The sequence below is a fragment of the Labrus bergylta genome, chromosome 6 (genome assembly GCF_963930695.1).
Source record: "Labrus bergylta chromosome 6, fLabBer1.1, whole genome shotgun sequence".
Taxonomy (NCBI): domain Eukaryota; kingdom Metazoa; phylum Chordata; class Actinopteri; order Labriformes; family Labridae; genus Labrus; species Labrus bergylta.
In genome coordinates this window covers 30,092,766-30,116,822 of record NC_089200.1, presented here as the reverse complement: position 1 = coordinate 30,116,822, position 24,057 = coordinate 30,092,766, and the positions used below count along the sequence as shown (strand labels likewise).

The 24,057-nt window shown below is 40.7% G+C and overlaps 3 protein-coding genes across 8 annotated transcripts in view; 1 reads left to right on the top strand and 2 right to left on the bottom strand.

The window, feature by feature from the left end:
• Positions 1–4,288, top strand: part of palld (palladin, cytoskeletal associated protein) — a 68,352-nt gene extending 64,064 nt beyond the window's left edge. For all 5 annotated transcript variants that reach the window (XM_020631078.3, XM_065956166.1, XM_065956165.1 and 2 more), the window contains 4 exons: positions 1,240–1,447; positions 1,536–1,701; positions 1,829–1,962; positions 2,504–4,288. In XM_020631078.3, coding sequence (XP_020486734.2) covers positions 1,240–1,447; positions 1,536–1,701; positions 1,829–1,962; positions 2,504–2,661 — 666 coding nt within the window. In that variant the 3' untranslated portion in view covers positions 2,662–4,288. The remainder of the gene's footprint in view (positions 1–1,239; positions 1,448–1,535; positions 1,702–1,828; positions 1,963–2,503) is intronic.
• Positions 4,289–5,389: 1,101 nt separating this feature from the next.
• Positions 5,390–10,239, bottom strand: cbr4 (carbonyl reductase 4). The gene is made up of 6 exons (XM_020631099.3): positions 10,083–10,239; positions 8,745–8,902; positions 7,406–7,526; positions 7,186–7,322; positions 6,635–6,769; positions 5,390–6,534 (listed from the first exon to the last, which is right to left on the bottom strand). Exons 2-6 carry the CDS (start codon positions 8,887–8,889, stop codon positions 6,356–6,358), a joined length of 717 nt encoding a protein of 238 aa, XP_020486755.1. The 5' UTR covers positions 8,890–8,902; positions 10,083–10,239; the 3' UTR covers positions 5,390–6,355.
• Positions 10,240–13,351: 3,112 nt separating this feature from the next.
• sh3rf1 (SH3 domain containing ring finger 1) overlaps positions 13,352–24,057 on the bottom strand; it is a 46,873-nt gene continuing 36,167 nt past the window's right edge. For both annotated transcript variants that reach the window (XM_065956163.1, XM_020631758.3), the window contains exons 7-12: positions 21,914–22,044; positions 20,960–21,130; positions 20,204–20,487; positions 19,806–20,116; positions 18,959–19,314; positions 13,352–17,358 (exon numbers count right to left, since the gene is read on the bottom strand). In XM_065956163.1, coding sequence (XP_065812235.1) covers positions 17,190–17,358; positions 18,959–19,314; positions 19,806–20,116; positions 20,204–20,487; positions 20,960–21,130; positions 21,914–22,044 — 1,422 coding nt within the window. In that variant the 3' untranslated portion in view covers positions 13,352–17,189. The remainder of the gene's footprint in view (positions 17,359–18,958; positions 19,315–19,805; positions 20,117–20,203; positions 20,488–20,959; positions 21,131–21,913; positions 22,045–24,057) is intronic.

The following is a 24,057-nucleotide window of genomic DNA, read 5'->3' as shown; positions in this document are numbered from 1 at the left end:
GAGGAATGAATAGAATTTGCAATGAAAAATAAAGGAGAGAGTCATCAGCATACAGATGTGAAATACAACAAAATGTAGGATATAATCTAATACAATGTAATCAGATGTTTAAAAGTGGAATGAGCTATAAGCAACCACCGCTGTGAGTGCCTTTGCTTCTTCCGTTGTGCATGTGAACACAGTATTCAATCCTTACTGCTTTTTCTTTGATAAAGGATCGAGGCAGAGTTGGTTTAAGGTTTTTAACTGAGACATGACTGGAAATGAAACTGCCTGCACCAAAGAATATATGTTAATCATAGTTATAGAGAGAGCCGTTTCAGATCTGCCCTTTAATTCAGTGTCTATGTTGCATTCTGGGAGGCTCCATGTCTGCACTGCCAAAGAAACATTTTCCCTTTACACGCAATCCAGTTTCTTCAGGGAATAAAAAATAAATGTTTCATCACTTCCTACCTCGTGTAATGAGCGGCTCAAAGTGCACAGGGAGACTTCAGAGGCGTCATCTTACAGGGATTAAGTAGGATCAAGTTTTTCAACGATTATTCCCTCTCCGATCTCTCGGCTCATTTTCTCTCTTTATCTTCTTCGTCGTCACCCTGTCGACGCCTCTAGCTCGTAGAATCCCTTTGAAAACTGGTAAATGCAATAAAATAGAACCCACCCACAATTAACCAACTATAAAAAGACGGCCTATTTTGATGCTAGTCAGAAATAAACTGGGAGTCTCGATTCCTTTAGAACCCTTAACATCAAAGATATTTATAACAACTCTTTATTTCCAGATCATTTAGGGTGCTTTGCTAACTTTCCATGCTGAAAATATCCCAAGTTCTAAAAATGTACTGGGCAGCTTCCAGAAATACTTTTCACTGTTTTGTCTACTTTGTGATAACTATGAATACGGTTGTTTGTCTGCACATTTGCATGTCCAAGGTGGCACATTTTCCAGCTGGGCAGGGAGGAGCAGGTGTTGGGTTTCTCACATAGAGAGAGAGATTCCTTTTTTTTTTATTGTTTCTTTGTGCAGTTTATTCCCATGACAAAGTATGCAGGAGACCTGGTTCCCTCCGGGCAAACACAACACAGACAGATTAACCAAACACTTTTGTTTGTGTTCTCCCAGTAGATACACACATGCCGCTAATATTCTCAAATACTCCAACAAAAACAAGCATGGCATGCGCTAAAGTAAGCTTTTACATATTCAGCTAATTTTAACATTTTTGTGTTCTTTAGGTGAGCGGCCTGCCCACTCCTGATCTCATCTGGCAACTGAATGGACAGACCATTCGCCCAGACTCCGCCCACAAGATGCTGGTGAGGGAAAACGGTGTGCACTCATTGGTCATTGAGCCTGTGACCAGCCGTGATGCAGGCATTTACACCTGCATCGCAAGCAACCGAGCCGGGCAGAACTCCTTCAACCTGGAACTCATTGTTGCAGGTATGCCAAAACACACAGTCAGGCAGAGGATTTGTGTTTGCATGATTTGGATCAAGATAACAACTCAATAAACAACCTGTCTCCACAGCCAAAGAGATGCACAAAGCCCCTTCATTTGTGGAGAAGCTGCAGAACACAAGTGTGGCCGAAGGTCATCCTGTACGACTCGAGTGTCGGGTCACAGGTGTTCCCTATCCCCAAATCTTCTGGAAAAGGGAGAATGAGTCGTTCACTCACAACACAGACAGAGTCAGGTAAATACAAAGTGGAAACAAGACGAATCACCTTTTTTTTTTTTTACAAGATTCAAGACATTCAACGTTGAAAAAAGACAGAAAATAATCACTTTGCCTTTTAATGTTTGTCAATTTTCTTACCCAGCATGCACCAGGACAACTGTGGCTACCTGTGTATGATCATCCAGCCGGCCATGAAAGAAGACGCCGGCTGGTACACGGTGTCAGCCAAGAATGACGCAGGCATCGTGTCCAGCACCGCACGCCTCGATGTCCACAGTAAGTTCTGACTCTAAAACACTTTGTTGTGAAAAGTAAAACATTAAACTGCTGCGTACTTCCTCTACATGAAGATGGTTCTCAACTTTCTGAGATGAATGCTTGTTTTTTGAAGAAGCCCAATTTCATTTCTTGTACGAGATTAAATCAGGATTACTTATTTTACTTACCATACGCTTTGTGCACTTTTCTTTGTGAATCTCAGAGCTTATGACCTTATTTCAAGAAGATTGCAGTCGTATTCAGTGCTATATTATCGCACAGTTTCCAGTAAGAGAGGAAATGATGCCTAATTCATTATATTGTATTCGACAAATCTAAGAGTGTTAACGCCTTTATTTGAAAGATCTCTGACAGAAGAAAGGTCCTCTAAAAAACATGGAAACTCCTGTTTTCTCTTTCTGTTGGCTGATAATTTTGCTTTTTATGTTTATTTTTAGTTCATTCTTTCTTTAAGGGTTTACTTTTGAATCAAGCCTGTGTGTGTGTGTGTGTGTGTGTGTGTGCTCACTTTATGAACTCCTTCTGCTTCCACCCTCAGCTCAGTGGCAGCAGCCCAACCTCCCAAAGCCCAAGAAGGTGCGTCCCTCCACCAGCCGCTACGCCGCCCTGACAGAGAGAGGCCTGGACGTGAAGGCGGCCTTTTTCCCAGACTCCAGCCCACTGCCCGGCGGCCTGGTGGAAAGTGACGACCTGTAGAGACCACAAGATGGCACGAGTTGGGATGCTGTCCCCGCAGAAAACGCCTGAATGCTGCCCAACAACTCCAGCACTCCTGAGACAAAAAATAACATCAAACTAAAGGACTCAGAACTTAAGGGTGGGCAAAAGTGAGCCGGTGCAGCCGTGGTTTTCATATGTTTTTATCCTCTGACACAACCCATTATATCACAGAATCATCATCAAGTTGTTTCTGCAAGCTTCATTTTATCAACTGGACCTGAGAAGTGATTGACGAGGGAAGACTGCTCGAAAAATACAAACTCTCATGAGACTCTGTTTTGCAAAGGGTTGTCTCTTTAAGTGCCTTTCATGTCTGTAAAGATTTCAAGAAAACAGGTTTAGCAATAAAACATAAAAATGACTTTGCATGTTTAAGTGGTGCCATTTGAAATACACAGATTAAAGCTGTATCTATATGTAGAAACTTGTTCCAGCAACTTTTAAAGGAGACTGAATGACTGAAAGCATGGTGGCTTTGACGAAGGAGAACACACACTTGTGTCATTATGTGGGCTTGTTTAGCACAGTGCTGATATCTACAGTATCTGACTGTAGTTGTCATAGGTTAGCTGACAGATTGTGGAAAAGGCCGGGCCTTCAGTTAAGTTTTTTTTTTTAAAGGAAAAGAAACAAGGTTTGGGAAAAAGAGCGCTCAAACAGGAATAGATTTTGTGGGGGATGAAGAGGTTGAAAGGAAAAAAAAAATGTTTCTACCTGGGCCTTTATTACATATTTTGGCTTCTAAATGACAGACACATTTGTATTGCTCCTTTATATTTTGTATGTATTAGAAAGTTAGACCCAAAATATGCAATAACAGGCCCAGTTTGAGTTTGAATTTCAATTTCCCTTTAAGGAAAGTCCGATCAATCTGACACAGGGAGGTGAAGTGACAGAGAAAAGCAGGTTTTTTGTGATGGATTGACTTAAAGGTTGGTGAGGAAACACTTAATTTAGGGATGCGAGTGTCTGTGGCAGTGGTGAGGATGACAGTTTCAATAACCTTGGTGATGTTGGGTCATTTTCGCATTTTTTTTTTTTCTTTTCTGTGACGGTTTTATTTTCAAAGTGTGAATAGAAATGTTCTCACTGGAGAGAGAGAGAGGGTGCTGTGAAAGGTTTCAGTGCTGTAATCACACAGACGTCACAGTTTTGTCCATTTTATTTTTGTATGAAAGAAAAGACTCAACCAGCAATCATGACATAAATTATATAACAGCAACCATTTGTCTCACTGATAAAACAATCTTCTCTGTATTAAGCTTTATAAATATATTCACAGCCTTAATCCTCTTTAGGTTCAATGCAAACACAGTTTTCTTTGCATGTTATTTTTGGACACTTGTACAGTGCCAAACAGGATGTATAAAACACAACATGACTCTTTCTTTAAGCCAGTGAAAAGTTTAAAAAACAAGGTATATTTATATCTAATATTTTCATCACCTTTGTAACAGTATACAGAATGGACATCTTTTCTCTTGTCTCGCATCGGCTGACAGTTTCTGTGTTTGCACATTTCTATGCCAATCAATGCCTGTATATGGATTGTTCTCCTGATATTATTTTAGGTTATGAAAGTTAATAAAGCTCTTCAGAGACAGTGTGACGTGTTTTTACAGACTGGCAGGCTCTTCCTAAAACAATAAGAAGATGCCAAAAATCACTCTCATCAGTCACAGTGGAAATAACACTCTCGCTAAGAATATTATTTGGAGAAAGATGCGAACCCCCCTCCTTTAAAAGAAAATAAACCATATATAGGATATGATATATGAGAGCACATAAAAGAGAAAATAAAGTTGTTCTTTTTTTTTTAGATGGTCACAGCATGTTTCAATGAAAGGAGCAAAAAACGCAGCATTTCTTATCTCGACGCTGGGTATGACCATGTCCATCCACACCACAGGTCCACAGATGTAACCAGACACTCAAAACATTCCCAAGCTAAAAATACCCCCCCCACCCCAACAACCTCCACCACTACTCCTAATTTCCTCCAGCTGCAGCCAAGCACGCCAGCCCCACGACAGGCCCCTCCAGAGGTGGGCCGAGGGGGCCGATGGTGGAGGGGGGAAACGTGCTGTCAGTGAGAGGGGATCTCCCAGGGGAGATGAGGGGGAGGGGGGGGGTGCGCTTTACAGTCATGGAAAAAGACCAACTGATCAAATTTAGGGGCTCAGGACACAGAGGTCCGGACTGGGCCAGACACTCTGGAGTCAGCAGTGTTTAGTCATGTCCCGCTGTCACACACACACACACATCAGGCCTCGACTAATGTGGTGGGACAGAGTGACTCAGCAGAACGACAGGGAGCATCAGGACAGATGTGGACAACCAGAAACTATGTAAAGACTTTGTTTACTCTTTGTGTTTACAGGAAGAGCTTTGACAAGAAAACAGCTGATTTAAATACTAAATCCAATCACACACAGATATTACTCTGAATCAGCCACAGAGCCCGCCATGAGGCGTCTCTGAAGGGGAATTTATGTATTTTGAAACTTGCCTCTATTTGTACACAATTTATTTTAGGGTTTAAACAAGTAATAGGTTCAATAGGTTTTGAACTAGCTTCAATAGAAATCCTTGGGGGTCCAAATCAAAGAATGTCCACTAAAATATCTAGTTTTTTCTCAGATTGTTATTCTGTGCCCGTATTAAACATCAAAAAAGAAAAGGAAAAACACAGAAAGATAGGCCGTTAAAAATGCACTTGATGTTTTTATTTGTAAATACATTATATTACGTTCTTTAACATCCCCAAACAACATTGACAAAAACTGGAGTTACTGGTCTACAACTGCCGAGATCAGTGAGCCTGTGGGTATTACTGTGTGAATTTGGTGTTTTAAAGTGAGTTTGGATCCAAATCTATATACTATATTCACAAGGTGGTGCAGTGGTTAGTGCTGTCGCCTCACAGCAAGAGTGTGTATCCCCCGTCAGACATGGTCTTTCTGTGTGGAGTATGCATGTTGTCCCTGTGCATGCGTTGGTTCCCTCCGGTTTCTCAGGTTCCCCCTCCCACAGTCAAAAGACATGCTTCTTAGTTTAACTAGTGACTCTAAATTACCTGTAGGTGTAACTGTTAATATGTCTCAGTAGGTCAGCCCTGTTATTGAGAGGTGACTAGACCAGGGTGTACCCCACCTCTTTTCCTATGACAGTTGGGATTGGCTCCCTGAACGGGACAACAGTATAGATATTGGATGGACAATACCACAAAAAAAAAACTGGTCAATCACTGAAGCAACAGAGTAGCAACTCATGAGTTTTGCCGGAAAAAGATTCTGTTTTGTCAATGGAGTCTGGTGGCTTTTACTGAAGTTACTCTTTGACAAAAAGTTGTACCAATTTGTCTCTCCTCTTTGGAGGTCATACTCCAGCTCTTTTTGAGGCAGAACCTTGACAAAGTGCATGTGCCCCTCAACATAATAGTGTGAACTCCAGGTTGGGGCGATCATCGGTGATGATTCATTAAGACCCCAACATGTGTCACCAAAGGGCAGAGGTCTAAAAACAAGTGCCCTGTTTTGATGAGTCAGAAGCTTGACCCTTAACGATAACAGAAACAGCTGACAAATGTTCCAGAAAAGGCAGAGTGAAGCTTTACCAGCCTCACATTTTATCTAAGTGTTGAGATAACTCCAGAGTAAAGCCTCGGTCCCTACATGGCCAGCTGCAGTCCTCCGTCCACCACCAGCACCTGTCCTGTAATGTATGAAGACTCCAAAAGGAAGAGGACCGCCTGAGCGACCTCCTCCGGCTCGCCAAATCTCCCCAGAGGGATCGAGCGTGCTCCGTCCTCCTCCTTCAGGCCCGAGGTCATGTCAGTGCGGATGAAACCTGGAGCGAGAGAGAGAGGGCAGGGACATAAGAAGGACGATATATAAAACTGAAAAATACATTTTTGAGATGGAGGGTGGAGTAAGCACATGCACTGTACCTGGAGCCAGCAGGTTCACTCTGATGTTACGAGAAGCGACTTCTTTAGCCAGAGAGCGAGTGAAGCCCTCTAAACCAGCTTTACTGGCACTGTACACAGACTGACCAGCGTTCCCTTTCAGGCCCACAACAGAGCCTACAAACACAGACACATCCATTCAGACCACTCAGCAAATAAAACACTGGCAGGTAGGACGCTACAGTCTGAAACCCTTATTATCAAAAGATCAATATATGAACACACATGGATATCATATATAAGGAAACAAATCACATTATCCCTTTCTTTAGTTTTCGTCACCCACTGGTTTTTGGTCACAAGGACTGTAACCAAAACAAAATCATTGAAACTATCAGTTATCATCTTAAAAATGCATAGTATGTCTATTAATAATATAAGTAATCAAATGTTGTTGTTTTTACATTAAAAAAGTCACTTACTCTTTTAGTGAATCCAAAAGAAGGAAACAATGATGTACACTGCCATCTAGTGACCAAACTAAAATCAACCCCCTCATCACAAAGAGCTTCTGATTTCAGAGCCATCAGTACCTATATTAACAACCGCCGCGCCGCGTGTGTGCAGCATGCTGCGCAGTGCCGCCCTGCAGGTCAACATGGAGCCCAGCAGGTTTGTGTGCAGCAGAGCCAGCATGTCCTCCGGCCTGCTCCTCAGTAACAGAGCATCCCTGATCAATCAAACACAAACAGGCACAGTCAAATATTAAACCATAATGTTCAGTCCTGTATATAAAACATGTATGACACATACCTGTTGATGCCAGCCGCGTTCACGAGATAAGAGATGTTTCCGCAGGTCTTCTGGATCGTCTCAAAGGTTTTCTGCACCTCTTGCTCTTTGGAGACATCACAGCCGAGAGCCACATGGTCGGCTGGAGAGCGCGAACAAGAATACATTGTATAGTAACAGCTGCAGGTAAACAAGGTCTACATGTATTCTCTTTTTGATACAGTGTTGCATCTGAAATTTACAGAAGCTCCACCACTGAAAAGTTCCTGTGACAGTTTTTAGCTAGTCTTGAAATCGACTTTTTAAAAATGAAAGGACTTTGAAAATCAAACATCAAGTGAGACAATTTCTATTTAGTCATTATGAATGACCGAAACCAGAGTTAGAGGGTCTGTGTTAGACTAAGTAATTAACTGAATGATGCCAAATGAGCATTTTTTTATTTATTTAATTTTAGAAGGCAAAGATTCAAAGAATGATAGACTTCAATGTTAAAGAACGAAGGATGAGATTCATTGTTTAATAAAACAACACTATGTTTAAATACTCAGGTCAAAATCAGCAAAGAGATACGAGGTGTCACTTTGTCTGCAGGGGTCGCTGAAAGTTCCTCACAGGAGCTTTAAATATATTCCAGAGACCCCCGTTTTTTGTTTTCTGTTGCTGAAGTCCACTACTTCCTTGTTTCTATCTTTCTCTAAATGCTTTTTTTATTCTGCTGTTGCTTTAGATGTGATATGTTTTAATTTAAAAAAAAAAACTATGTTTAAATTTCGGGCAGTCTGACAACTGTACCTCAGTAACAGACTTTGGTAAACTCCTGTCATTTTAAAAATCTGCTCTGTAAATAGACTTACTTTATGTGACGGACTTTTGAAGACCAAAGAACATGATCGATGTGTGTAACTGACAAAAAACTGACGCTCTTAGATTTCATTATATAGTGAAATTTAACCATTTATTTAACTTCATCTGGCTTTTCAAAGTAAAATGTGTTTGTGGGGGTATCAACTAGTTAGTAATGTATCTGACTTGACTTCCATGTTTTTTAAAGGTTTGCTTTTGGGCTTTTTGCCTTTATTTAGAGATAGGACAGTGAGTCTGAAATCAGGGAGAGAGAGTGAGGGGAAAGTAACCAGAGGTCGGAGCCGAATCCAGACAGCCGACTTGGAGGATTACAGCCACTGAACAAGGGGTGTGCACATTAATAATTTTTCCACCAGTGCCCCACTTTACTGACAAGGTTAAACAAAAACATAAAACACCAACAATAACACAGACAGTGTTAGTACAGCTGATGATTGGAGAGAGAGAGAGAGAGAGAGAGAGAGAGGGGAGCACTGACACAATAATCATTTACCTCCATGTAAAGATGCCAGCGCAGCCCTGGCAGCATCTTCATTCCTGGAAACGACAGCCACCCTGCAGCCCCTCTCTGCCAACAGGCGGGACACAGCCCCCCCGATGCCTCTGGAGCCCCCACACACCACCGCCAGCCGGGACATGATGGACACCTCACTGTAGGAGAGCACAGCAGCCCATTGGCATAGGACTACACCCGGGAGCGGTAGCAAAATGTCCAACATTTTCTGGTTCCAGTTTCTTTATTATGAGGATTTCCTGCTTTTCTTGGTCAATTTTAATGCTGAATAAAAGTCTTTGGACATTGAACTGTTAATAAGCTATTAAACAATGTCATTTTATTGGGTGCTAGGAATTTATTATTAGCAAATTTTCAAATACAACTGAAAAATGACAGTAACAATTTTTGACATTTTGCAGAAAAATAATGATAAACAACCCTATAATGTTTTTTTAATTAAAATATGTGAGGAGTTAAAACAAATGATGCTCATATAGTTTAATACAATTGACAGATAGCTACAACAGGCCTAAAATTATTTATTTGTACCACAGTAGCACTAGAGTTAAAAAAAACCTCCTTAAAATATAGAAAGTAAAATTAGAGATGGATAAAATGCAACTTGATACTGATAAAAACAACACTTCTTGCGTATAGTAGCTATCGCAGGTGATATATATTTATTATACGTTGAGAATGTTAACATTTGTGTAGATCTATGTCACTGTTTACCGTATGAGTTTTCAAAAGAAGTATAAACTACTACGTTATAAAATATTTTGTGACTTTATAATCAAGATTTTGGTAAACCAATAATATTATTTTCATTATTTTTATAGTGTTATCATTAGGCCTACTGAAAAATAATTGTGATATTTTTCACCTTTCTATTGTGAAAAAAATAAAATAAATGTGCAACCCTTTTGAAACTACTGTGCTCCTGAATTAGCCTACCAAAATGTAGTTATAACAAAAAATCTTGTGCGCCGATGATAGTAACTTAATGTTTAGCCTACTTTTTGTGACTTTTTGTGGCTCTGTAAAACAGACATCATGATGTCCTATGTAAACATAGACCTATGTTTACTGTAGGTAGGAGCTGATAACATACTGTAGGCTACTTGAAACAAGACTGTCTAGCTTAAGGAAGCTTTTCTTATTAAAATATGTTGAAACTTATGATGGACTGATGAGAGCCTCGGTCATCTAAAGCTCTAAATAACACCTGCTGTGTTTATTAATGGATCAATTTTCAGTTCGGGAGATATTCACAGTCTTTCAAGTAGATAACAATGGTTTCCCTTCTTTAAGAAACTTACAATAACCGTAACTTACCTTCTTTTAAACTCTTGACTTCTTCAGACACAAACCTTGTTCTTCTGTACAGAGAAACATGTGAATGTCAGAGGAGCTTCTTCACAGGAGCTTCTGCTCATGGACGCCGCCATGTTTCTTTTCCCTTGTTGTTGCGCTGCCTGTCATCAGTCGGTAGAGGGCGCAGTAGTCACACAGCAGCACATAGAGGTCTGCTGATGTTTGTAGAGGAAGTTTATTATCCAGATACTGCTGTATGTTTATTAGATATTGTTAAACTGTTATTATTTTAGAAGTCTTTTATACGGAAGATATTAATGAGAGAAAAACCTAGCTTAAGGAAACGTGTTGTTTGGTATATAGGAAAGAAATCTAAATGTCATTATAGCCTTAAGTTAATCTACTAGTATACTAAATGTTAACGTCACAGGAAGCAAACCATGCTTTAGTTGAGTGCCTTTAGTATGAGTAGGCTACAGACAAATTAAACGTAGTCTATATTATGAAACGTGAATAGATTTCATATAGCACAAACTATAAGAAAAAAAGAAAAGAGTAAGAATATTCTCTACATGTTTTGTAATTGAACTTTTCTTTTTTCAGAACATTGAAAAAACAACAACAGAGAGCAGTGCAGGAGTGCCTCCATTTGTGTGAAACCTCCGAACAGGCAAAGTCCATGTTAATATGGACTTTAAAGACACAGTGAAATATCATTAAATAACTGTGATTTTATAACCACTAAAAAACTTTCAGACACTAACTATGTGCATAATCTTCTTTAATTAACAGCCTACAAAGCAGCACACTGAATAGTGAATTATAGAACTGCAGAGATCATGGCTCTATGTTTTATGTCTTTAATGACTTTATTGTACTCTATCAATAATCATTTAGTGCCTTTAAAATCCAGAACTGTATTAAGAATGCCCATATTTCACAGGATTAATTAGTTCTCTGTGTTAAGAAGATTAATTATTTATACTGGTGACCGCAGTGTCCTATCTTGCACACTGTAGCTCACTGATTGTTAATTGCAGTCATTTATTCTCGTGTTTTTCCTCATGCATCACTGTTCCCCATGGAAACATATTTCACATGCAGCAGATCTGTCACTGGTGTACAACACGGTGAGTGATGTTGATGTGAGTGGGTGGCCTCGGCCTGCACCTGGACGGTCCATCACACCGAGACATTCTGCAGGATTCATCCTCTGACCCTAAATCATATTCACAACCTGTGACACTGAGCCTGACAGTGTGAATCATATTCATGCTGCAGCAGAGAAATACAACAAACACAAACAATATTATTTGCATAAATTACTCAGTATCACATTGTTAATGATTCATCTTTGTCTGTGTGTGTGTGTGTGTGTGTGTCAGAGGAGGAAACAGAGCTTGATTTGTATTCAGATCACTTTCATGATCAATGAAACTGTATTACTGTCTTTCACACCTTCATGATCTGATGATATTTGCCAAAAGAAGAACTGTGTTTTGCTGTCTCATGCCCTAACACACAAATAAGTGCATACACAGGTATGCACACAACACTGAACAGAGCGGTGCAAGTAATCACCCTATGACCTGGTGCATGCACGTACACACTCAGGCACACGATATTAACCTCTTTATCATTTCAGTGTTAAGAGATAACTCCAATATTTATTACCTACTTTGTGCACGCATTCACTGTTTAGTGCAGAGCATTGGATCAGACCTGCATGTCAAAACTTCAATCATTTTATTTTTAAAATTATATTCAGCTAGAACTATTTTACTCGTCTTTGAGGTTATTTTTGGAAGCAGTCACAAGTTGTTTATAACTGAATTAATTTCCTAAATGTAAATTGAAGTAAATGAAGAAGTCAATTGTACAATAAATCAGAAATGTGTATGATGATGAATATATTTTATTGGTCTTTATATTCCAATAATTATGTATTTTATATGTATTTCTGTTTATTATTCTAACTGTATACTTTTTAAATTGACCCACACGCAAGTTTTTATTTGAAAAATCTGGTATTTGCAGCCTATGCATGAACAATATGTACGATTAGAGAAGTTATAATAGTGCATAAATATGTAACATCTGAGTTGGAGTTAAGTTTGATGATTAAAGGCTTAACAGTGAAGTGAAAAGACACAGAGAGGAAAAGTTAAACACAGAGCCTGAGGTTGGTGTGGTGAAGACAACAATGAAACATATCAGGTTAATTCTATACAAGAATCAGGAAGACAAAAAAAAACAAAAAAAGGCCCTAACAGTGATTTGTACCATCCTCTCCCACACTCTCTCCATATGTCAAACAAACTACAATAGATTCCAGCAGTCAGTTACACAGTGGTCCCCCTCCATCAACAACAGGACTAAGAACTGTTTAAATCCCCCCTCAAACCTCAAAGGACTTGCTAAAGATCAGATGATTAAGTCACATTACATTAGGTGCCGTGGGGTCAGTTTATAATTTCATTTTTTCTCTTTGGAGACACTCAGAGCACGACATGCATCAATACATTCTGACCTTAAAACTTCCTGAACTTTGTTCAACCCTTGCAGCCACTAGCATTGACTTTCATCATGCACTTTATTGTCTTAAATTTACTCACATGCAGGTTTTTTTCTACTATCTATGATCAAAATCACTCACACTAGATGTGAAGCCAGACAGTATAAATAAATGTGATGTTTTATATAGACACATTATTAATTCAATATTTTTACTATTCTTGTGCAGTTTGTTCTAATGTTCAGACATTGAAATAACTTATTTCCATGGTAACCCATCCTCTGCAGGGAACTGTGTGCAGCACAATGACCTCTCTGGGTGCTTGTCAGTTCCTGTCAATGTTTCCCAGCTGAACACGCTGGGAAGGCTCACCTCTCGTTACAACCCCTCTGCTCGGCTGCAAGTCACAGGGGAAGCTCCTCTACAGCCAGAACCATTTATCAACATGTGTACCGTGACTAACCCCAAATACATTTAATGAGGAACAACTGTCGTTTATTGTTAATTTATCCTGTGTGTGCTTACTTTTATAGTCTAACTCCGTACCTTTGCGTTTTAGGCCATCCGAGCGCATTGTGAAGAGAGAGAGAAGGGGGCACGGCAAGGACACGATTACTCAGTCCTGTCATCAGAGGTCTATGTCTTGGATACAACTGCTGGTTAGACAGTTCTGCCCTGGCTACAAATGACCAACATAACACAGAGTCACAGGAGAAAACAGAGGAACACAGAACATTTCATTACTGTCATGAAACAATGACTCAGCCTGAGGGAGTTATGGAAACCATTAGCTTTTATTGTTATAGCGATTTTAACAAAATGTGCTATTCCCTCAAATACTTCAGAATGTTTTTCACATAAGAGACTTGTGCCAAATAAGTTGATTTCAGTTTCACCATTTTCAGACGTACAACAGACTAACTACGGACACACACACAAAAAAAAAAATCAAGTAAGTCACCTTGGCATGAGGAAAATCTGTTAAGATGAATCAGGCAAACTTCAGTCACCATCCGTCCCAATAAGAGAAAATATAATTAACGGTTAAAAAGGGAGCTCCAATGTTTTTTAATCTGGGCCTCATTTTCTTACACTTTTTGGTTTTAAATGACTCATGGGTTAAAAGATCTGAAATGACCCGAGTGGATTGCTTCATCATCCAGCTGTGAAACAGGCTGTAAGAACGCGTCTCAACCTTTGGGGGAAATATGACCTTAAAACATGTCCATGACATCACTTGTTTTTGCCATCGACAGTCTCACATCGTGCTTAATAATGTTTATATGTTTCTGGGAACATCATGAAGACCATCCATAAGATCTAAATAGACATTTTGTTGTAGAATAAAATGTTTTTTTTCTGAAACCAGAATCAATTATTACATCTCTCTCCTTCAAAGCCTCCAGACTGCCTTGACAAAAACTGTAAATCTACCTGGCATAACTCAGGAGTCGCTGGTCTGTGTCTGCCTTGAGAAGGAAGATTTTTGTGCTTGTGAGATTAAAAAGATATTGTGCTGTTTTTGTTGGAAACATTGAAACACAAAGAGTTTCACAAACAAATCACTGCAGCAGTAGATAAGCAACTCCCATGCTATGCAAGGTAAGATCACCGTATTTGTCAGTGAAGTCAGGTGTCTTTGAGGAGAGTGATGTTTCTGCCGTGTCTGGTTTAGAAAACAAGCATCTCACTCTTTATCAATGAAGTCTATTGATGGAGCGATGTTGTCAGACAGTTACAGTAACAATCAGTCTGTGAGATAACTAAAAACGTTTACACATTTTGATCAAAAGATTTGTTGCATCCCTTACAGCCTGTTTGACAGCGATTTGAAACAACCTACTTGAGCAATTGCACATTTTTTTGCACCTGTTTGTCATTAAGACCCCAAATTACTTAAACGAGGGTCCAGGTCAGAAAATACTGGAATTCCCTTTAAAAAAAAAAAAAAATGCTTCATGTTTTAAGATCTGTGCAGCCTATGCATGAACAATATGTACGATTACAAACATTATAATAGTGCATAAATATGTAACATCTGAGTTGGAGTTAAGTTTGATGATTAAAGGCTTAACAGTGAAGTGAAAAGACACAGAGAGGAAAAGTTAAGCACAGAGCCTGAGGTTGGTGTGGTGATTGCCAAGACAACAATGAAACATATCAGGTTAATTCTATACAAGAACCAAATCAGGAAGACAAAAAAAAGGCCCTAACAGTGATTTGTACCATCCTCTCCCACACTCTCTCCATATGTCAAACAAACTACAATAGATTCCAGCAGTCAGTTACACAGTGGTCCCCCTCCATCAACAACAAAAGACTAAAACAAATGTTGAAACTATGGGTTCAATTCAGTCAGTAAGTTCATTCTCAAGCCACATTTGGAGGGTTTCGCCTCAACTTTAAAGGGTTTAAATCCCCCCCCTCAAACCTCAAAGGACTCGCTAAAGATCAGATGATTAAGTCACATTGCATTAAGTGTCGCGGGGTCAGTTTATAATTTCATTTTTTTTTTCTTTGGAGAATTTAATTCATTTATTTGATGTATCTTAAACATTACATAAAGAAAGGATAAATTATAAGTTTAGATATTTGATCTGTTTTTTTTATTCTCCACAGTATTAATTCTATTACTGCCTAATCTTTATGTTTAACAAGCACCAAAACTACAACCAAAACCCCCCTCCAACCACAAAGACATCTCACAGTAATTCAAGTCAATACAACACTTAAGATTGAGAAAAATTTGTATCGATGAAATGTACACCAAAACCCCCAAAACAAGAAAAACAAAATCAAGGGGCTTAAAGTGATTGATTTCAATAAAAAGCTTCTCTTTACACGACACATCTCTTCCTGTGGAGTGAAACGACGACATGTTCCTTTAGGCAAACATTCTGTGCTTTAGCTAGCCGTGTTTTTATTGCCACAAGTCACATTAGGAATGAGTTATAGAGTACAAAATACAAAAAACAGGTTCGTTTTTTCTGAGAGCAATAGCCGTCTACCTCTGTGGAATCAGTAAATAAACATAAATATACACCGATAGGGAATCTATTGTGCACTGTTGCTGAAATGTTTTGTCACTCTTGTGATGCAGAGCTACGTCTGGGTTCAGGAGAGAAACTACTCGGGTCAGTAAATACAAAGAAGGTACAAAGTAAGCAATATCTGACTGTGAAGTCTATCTCGGAGTGCGTTTTCCGCATATTAAAAAGGCGTAATCAAACAGTCCTGCAACACATCCATCCTCAATTCATCTCCCGCAGAAGGCTTCGCTACTCGCATGCAAATATTTGATCGCTGCAGGTAACAGTTTTTGGCACTTCAGCCTCAGACACAGCAGGAGAAACAAAAAGACTGGAGGCCCTTAGAGGCCAGGAGAGATATTTTGCTTTGTGTGCAATTTTCACATGATGTGAAGCAAGAGAGCATCAATTGTGCAAGACTGTAGATCAATGTAATGCTGTCAGGTCTGCAGAAGTATCAAGTGATGTTGACACTGCTCAATTGTTTGATCTGCTGTATCTGATAGATCTTATATAGGGCTGGGCAATACGACCATCTCTCAGGGGGATCCCTTTATGTTCAAAGATTTGATCAATTTTGAGAAATTTACTAGATATGAAAACAGCCATGGTAGATTTTTGCAACATTTATCGACAGCTCTGCTCTCAGCCCCTTTCTTACTGTATGTCAGAAACGCTGACTATCATGTGGAACTGCTTTATAAGGTTGTTTTTTTAATAAGTTTATAAGATGTGAAAATGAAGGAGACCGCTGTGGATAAATTTGCTCTTGAACAATGAACAATACAAAAATGAAGGAAACCTTATCTAAAATCAGGCTAAGCTGATGTTAGCTGCAGCTCGGCTATTAGCCCCCACTGAAGAATTTTTGAGCTGCTTTTATTCTATGTTTAGACTTGTTTGTATTGACATTACTAGAACAAAGAATAGTGTTGAAATGTTTATGAAAAACAAGAATATTCCTGAAACTGGCAGCGTTATCAAATTATCATGCTAAATATTTGTTGTTGTTTTTTTGTTTTTTTTTTACAAAATGCCCAGCCCTATTCTACTCCTGGACTGAAATGATGGCAAGGTTTTTTTTTTTTATCAGCAGTCAGAGGGAGAAAAGTACAACGACGAAATGGCATAAGGCATGTGCCAGCTTAACCCCTTAATGAGTTGCACCACCTACAAAAAGGCCAGTCTATGCAATAAGTTAAAATGCGTAATATATCTATATCGACAGCTCATACTGGTTGTTTTAGGACTAATCATCTTTGTGTCCTTATGTACAATAAAGTGAGGGACAGAACAAGGCACACATTTAACAGTTGAATTGTTACAAAGATATAAATAACCAACAAAAAAGGAAAAAGTTCATGAGTAGTGTGCCTTCCTCTAACTCTGTCCTTCTGTGCTTTCAATGCTAACATGTTCTGTTCTTCTGAGCAGCACTCTCTGCAAAAACGACGGCTCTTGTCCAGGCAGCCTCTCGAGTGCTGATGGGTTTGGTTTGTGCGATAACAAACTGTAGAGAGGTTAGCAGCAGTCAGTGGGGTCATAGTGAGTGTGACCGTGGTTCACTGTTGTCTGTTGTGAGTGTTAGATGCTGTCTACAAAGCTGCCAGGGAACAGTCCCGTCCTGCCATTCCTCTGCAGTGTGCCTTTGAACCAGCCGTCCTCCCTCTTCCTGTGAACAAACACAATGTCGCCCTCCTTAAGTTCCAGCTCGGCCTCGCTCTGGGGAGGATACGATACCACCACCCTGTACCTGGGGAGGACAGCCAGAGGCACAGTCACATACTGATACACACACTGCAACAATGCTCATTAAAGGTACCTGTAATGTGGATTTAAGCTAAGCAACACGAGTAAAGGCTGGCCCACTCAAAGGATTTTTAAAAGCTTGCACTACCTACAGTAAGGCCCGTCTATGCAATGAGTTAACATGCGTAACTTAAGGGATGTTGAAGATGTGAGAGAGTCAACACATCACAACAAATTATGATAGATTAAACCCTTTTGTTCCTGTAGTGAGCGGAGACTAGAGGCCAGACTGTAAACACTGGAAAACTTAAAATGTTTCACTGTTAAAATGTTTCACTGTTATCTCAACTGTAATTTTAGAGAAAACAAACATGGTGGGAGACAAGCAGGGAGCTTTTTTTAAATCAGACTACTTCACTGCAAATTCACAAAGAAAAAGTAAAAAACTCTGGATGAAGGCTTGAAGAGGGCGTGAACATGGCCTGTACATTTTACAGCGAGCTGGAGGTGAATCGATTTGCTGTTGCTTGGCTGTCCTCAGGGTTCCCCCCCACGCAACAGGATATCACAAAAATTGAGCATTTTTAATACTGAAGATTTGAACTGCCCATGCAGTCTTCTGAGCAGATAGGATAACAGTTTTAACGCACCTCAAGAAAAATCTGACAAGACAATCTTAAGAACCATCAAAAAAATCAGGACTTTTCATAGGATTGTTAAAAAGGGAGAATCAGGCATTGATTCTCTTGTAGTGTGTACTTAAGACAGAGTATTGAGACAGCGAGTACTACAAGACTAGAAACTGCTGACTTTCATGATTTAGAGGCGATATATTGTCTTTCTGACCTGTGATAAAATTAGCAAACCGCTGGTGCCAAATTTCAATAAAAAAACAAATTTTAATTTAAAAAAGGGAGTGCTCTAAACAGATTTCCATGTCAATGACTCACCACGTCCCTACTTCAAGAGAAGAAGCGTGACAAAAGGTGAAACTTACACACAAGAAAAAATACAATAATCCTGCAATGTACCTTCTAAGGTGCCTTTTATATTCTTTAATTAATCAGAAATCGTTTCGTATAATCATATGTCGATCTTGCAATATGGATAAACTACCGCAGAATGAATGCACTGTGAAATTCTTATCATGGGCCGCGTATTGTGTTTATTGTATCGTATCTTAAGTTATCTTGTGATTTCCACCCCTACGAAGCAAGTTTTGGTCTTGTCAGTAAGTCTGACACAAGGTTTGTGTTCATTTGTGTTGGTATACCTGTGCATACTTAACCAGTTACTGTCTGGGTTTATAACATCTGCTGGTGCATAAAGCTCAAAAAACTGTCTTGATTAACGTATTGGATGCTTTATGCTTCATGAGGTTGACTAGAACCCAGTTTAATAGTGAACTGTAAACTAGAGGTAGACTGATTAACTGCTGGCAGATATTCTTAGCTGATATAGACCTATGAAATACTTTGACTTTGTGTGATCAGGCCACGTTTTGCTTGCTTGGGCTGAAAACTTTTTAAACTTCGTATGAATAGGAAAACTAAACAGATCAATCACACACACTGTTAAGTAAAAACAGATTTCCTCCTCTGTACCTTTCACAAATGATGGGCCGTGCGTCATGTTGCTGAGATAAGAGAGAGGAGCACGGTTGCCGAGGAGGAGGAGCGATGGGTGCACATCCATCAAGGGGGCTGCTCTTCCTATGGGAGGAGGAGTCTGGAGCTGACGATGAGGAGGAAGACGAAGAGGCAGAAGCGACAGCAGCAGCAGCAGGTTCAGTCTCGTGGCAGCTGACAGAGCCAGAGGAAGGGGAGGTCTCAGGGCCCACTGCACCATGTAGCACCTCTCCAGCAGCAGCCTGCTCCGCCTCCAGTGTGGGAGAGGAGGGCGGTGAAGGACGAGACTTCTTCTTATTGGACAACAGCTTCAGTAGACTTTTCTTTTCCCTCTGCAGTAACAGAATTTTTTTTTTTTGTTAGAAGACTGCAACAACTCCTGAGGCACAGAGGCACAAGTAATTTCCACAAACCGCAGACAGGTACACTGTCTGTTTCTTTACCACAGACAGACGCTGATGTGGGGGCAGAAATTCCTATTTTTAGGTTCAAACTGTGGTAAAAAGTATAAAAATGGCAGCAGTCTGTTTAGAAATGAAAGAGACAGAAACAAACTGTGCATAATAATAAGCTCTCCTTGTTGATTGCTGCTTGTGACTCTCTCCAGTGTGATTAGCGTCTTAAGATATATGATCAGGAATATCAGACACTCCCAAGAACGGCAACCATCTGGCAAGTTACTCAAAGATGCTAAAACTAAAGACAAATTACCCACTGTGATGAAACATGCCAACATCGACGGAAAGAGCAGCAGAAATGCATAATTAGTAGCAGAGAATTTTATTTCAGCTGGAGGCTCGGCATAATTTAAGACACTGACAACCTTGACGTCCTTGTCCAGTCGGCAGGCAAGAGCGGCGCTGTTAGACGCAGGATTGAGGCCAGAGCTGTTCACAGGCGCAGCGAGGACAGGTACAGGTCTCAATCCGTCACCCTCCAGGGATGCGGCGCTAACGTTGGGTGGGGTCAAAGATGCAGCAGCGCAGCCCATTGCCACTCCAGCCCGGCTGCAGCCCTGGGCAGGGCAGGAAGAAGGCTGCGAGCACACTGCGAGGTGCGGGAGATAGGCCACAGGTGTAGCAGACTGGATGGGTGTGACTGCTGCCGTGGGCCGGTCCTGACTGTGACAAGCAGCTGCAAAAACAATAATAACTTGTTTTTAACTCTTTTCAAACAACAGTCTAACATTTAGCAGCAGTTTTTTTCCTCTAGTGTTCGCACCTGTCCTGACTGCATTGCGGGCCTGGTTCACAGTCATCTGGGAGTTGACGTGCAGAGGGACTTTTGGCTGCTGACCCGTGGCTGTTTGAGCTGCTGTGACCACAGCTGCAGGCTGGGAGTTGGCAGGTCCAGCGCTGGAGCACACAGTTAGCGGTTTGTTGAAATCAGGACCTGGAACAATCGCACCGAGGGGAGCAGAAGAGGGACTGACGATGGTGACACCTCTGCCGGCCTGAGTGCACAGACTCATGGTCACTTTGGGCTGCGTGCTGCCCGACGCCGTCCTGAGGAGAGAGAATAAGTCAGGTAAGATGTAGCTGTTTAGTGTCAGGTCCCATTTTCCTAGAATCCCTAAAACCAACACTTAAAGGCTTTATATGTGATTTTTCACACTTAAATGTAATATAAATCAAGTATATCCTCTGACAATAACTGTGAGTCATGACTGTCTACAATGGGTGTAACACCCGAGTCCCACTGTCTGTGATGTTTTCAGAGTCCTATCTTCACTTTGTTTACATCGCCGGTTTTCTAACACTACTATGAGTTTATTTTAGATCAATTTAAAAAAAGGTTATGCAGACAAAATTTCTCCTACAGCCTACATAAAAATAATAAGATATCTAAAATACATAAACAGATGGGAAGTATTAACCTATGGCTATGCATCACAGACTAATAAATATGACATCAGGCATATATGAGTGTACAATATGTTAACACTAATAAATGAGTCAGCATGGACTACAGACTGACCTGCTGACTGGGCTCATGTAGTTCCCAGGGAAGACTCCGATCTTGCCAGTGTGCATGGAGGTGCCCTTGAACCAGCCGTCCTGACAGCGTTCCAGCACCAGAAACATCTCTCCCTTCCTCAGTTCTAGCTCATCCTCCTTGCGGGGAGTGTAGGGGAACATGGCCACATACCTAGATAAAGGAAAAGAAGGGAAAAAAAAAAATCAGGAATTTCACATACAAACAACTAAAACATGGCGCTAATGCGAGTTAACATGAGGATTTCACCCTCATATGGCATAATAAAAAGCGGTTTCACAGTTTCGTCACAGCACGCCATTTGTTCCGGATTTATCCTGCAGCCTAGCTGTACATCTGTCATCATTGCCTCTGAGACCCTCCAGCAGGGACTGTGGCCCCTGACCTAGAGAAAATCAGCACTGGAGGACAAAACAATTTGCGGGTCTCTCTACAGCAGAGCCAGAACAGGCAGCTTCGACTGGCAGAGCAGATCTCCGCTGGGATGTTTTCAGTCTGATATCAATGTTGTCAGGGGGGAACGTGAATGCTTCAGAGTCCGACATGCACACACAGGCAGACGAGGGCAGGAGAGCAGGCATGAGTGGATCTAATTCTTGTCAGGTGTGTGGTGTCTTTAAAAGGGAGTAATGAGGGGAAAGGTGAGGGAGTTCAGAAGTCAGGGGTGACGGCGAGGATCTCCAATAAGACCCAGGAGACCGTCCTCCACAGGTTCTGACCCCTTCACCTGTGCACATGCTCATACTCTGCAGCCCCCCCCCCCCCCCCCCCCACTGACAGCTGTGAGGGGGGGGGGGGGGGGGGGGGGTCACAGACAGGCAAAACCGAGCATGGGCATTAAAGCCCTGAGCCATTTGTGCACAAACTGACTCTGACATTTCACTGCACATTTAAGAAGACTGCATATTTTAGTGTGGGACTGTTTTTATAACTCACACTGTGGGTCTTTGTCTCCCACTTTGGTCGCTTATGCTTGGGGAGGGCCTCTGTCCACCGGCCAATGAATACGCTGCTCCATCGGCAGAGGACTGCTGTGGGGGAGGAGGTGGGGGTGGTGGGAGCGCATCCTGTAAAAGAAGAACAGAAACTAGTATTAGAAGTTATAAAGGGTTTAATTACCATCTCACAACAATTCATCATTAAGTTCCTCTCAGTTTGAAGCAGAGAGACAAAAACAAGTAACTCAAGCCCTCGAAAAACAGAGAGAATTTGTTGCGTAAGAAGAGAAAGCAGTGTGTTTATGAGCCACAAAAGAGGGAAAGAGAATGAGAGATCATCTGTCATCTGGGATATTCCCTACGGTTTGCAAACACTAAAGGGAGAGTCTGGTTTGGCAGACGTTGTAGTCTTGTCCCTGACTTCCCCCTGCAACTGAGAATTTCCTATTCTGCTTGTTTGTTTGTTGCTAGGAGACCACGTAGCTCGATGTTAAATTCGTTGCAGCATTTAATTGGAACCATATGAAATGAAAAAACATGTCTGCAGACACACTACAGAGCGAGCCTCTAACCGAGCATGAGCGGATTCAACATGACTCACATGTTTTCCCTTTTTTGATCGTCTGCAATGTCAAGAGAAACTCTGGCTTTTGACTGGAGGCTAAAGATGGCATCCTGCTGTTAAAAGAGCACTGACATTTCCTTTATTTCACTGTGTTACTGGATTACATGACAGTAATTACAGTTGAATTTAAAAGCTTTTAAACCTGGGCCTTTAATTCACTTTTTTGGGGGATCTAAATGATAATAGGCACACTTGTAGAATTTTCTCTAGGCGATTTCTCCGGCATCCAGGAAACAGACGGTAATAGCTGCATTGTAATCCCTGCAGGGAAGTATCCCCGATCACAGTTTGTCCACTAAAGTGCTTTTTTTTTTTTTTCCACTCGCAGATTGTTTTCAAAAGAGTCTTGACGACATAGCAGTAATGAAACACACAGAGTGAGACCTTTCTGTAACACCAGTCTCCTCAAAGACACAACACTACATTGACTAAATGATTAGTTTCACCTTCTAAGAAACTGACATCATCATCATCGGTCTACTGCTGCAGAAACCTGTTAGTTTGTATGGCTCAATGTGTGTCTTTTACAAAGTTGGGTTTAGATCCTACACAGTGTTAGTGCAATAAAGATCCACACAAAAGTACGAACCATTGTGTCAGTGGACAAAAAACGCTGGAGTTCTGAAGATAAAACGACTGATTTTGTTGATAGAGTCTGGTGGATTTCAAGACAGCTGTCATGACTGTTTTTGGTTTTAAAATAAGAAATGTTTCCCCTTGAACACAAAGGTCTATCTTTGTAGGATCCTCTTATTATGATGTCGATATGTTTGATAGGATGTCTCTCACTAAGGCACTTTTGACTATCAGGATGATGTGCATCCATTACAGCTTTTCATGTGGCTGCCAGCTCATTAAGACTGTTTTAAAAAAAGGAGGCAAGTTAAGAATATTGAAATTACCTTTAAACCGGCCATATCAACACAGAGTCCATAAAATTAATTTTGTGTATAGATGTACATTGACTTTTTAAAATGTTGTTCTTTTGTCTTACATGTGTTCAATTTTAGTATATTGAACTGTCTTTTGGGATGATGATGAAGCCAACTCCTGCACCATGGAACAAGACATGCCTTTCCATACAAACATTGGCAGCTCTGAGCAGCAGAGTAATAGCTTCCATGACACAACGCTGGAGGAGAGTGGCGCTCAGGCAGCACTGTGGTATGTGTATAGGCCTATGTGTATGTGCAATAGTCGATGTGCGTTTCGGTTCACTGCTGACGCTTGAGCTGAGATAATTAGGTTGCCTGCAGCCAGAGAAATCATCTGTACAATAACATCATGTAGGGTTCCCAAGTGGAGCGGAGAGCACAACCTTTTGTGTACACATTCCTGCTCATTCAAAAACTCCACATGCCAGAGCATACACATAGACAGACAGGAAGTAGGCCTGCTGCTCTGTGTGGGCTGAAGGGATTTCTGGACATTTTTAGAAGTACTGATTTTTTTTTTTACCACAGCTGAAGTGTGTCAGAGACGAGTTAATTTCCGCTCAGAAGATTTGTCCATGTTAT

Coding starts and splice junctions, on each gene's coding strand:
- cbr4 (XM_020631099.3), bottom strand. CDS start 8,889: ATGTCCCGGCTGGCGGTGGTGTGTGGGGGCTCCAGAGGCATCGGGGGG. Junction 7,323..7,405: donor AACGCGGCTGGCATCAACAG/GTATGTGTCATA, acceptor TTGATTGATCAG/GGATGCTCTGTTACTGAGGA. Junction 6,770..7,185: donor CGCGGCGGTTGTTAATATAG/GTACTGATGGCT, acceptor CTGTGTTTGTAG/GCTCTGTTGTGGGCCTGAAA.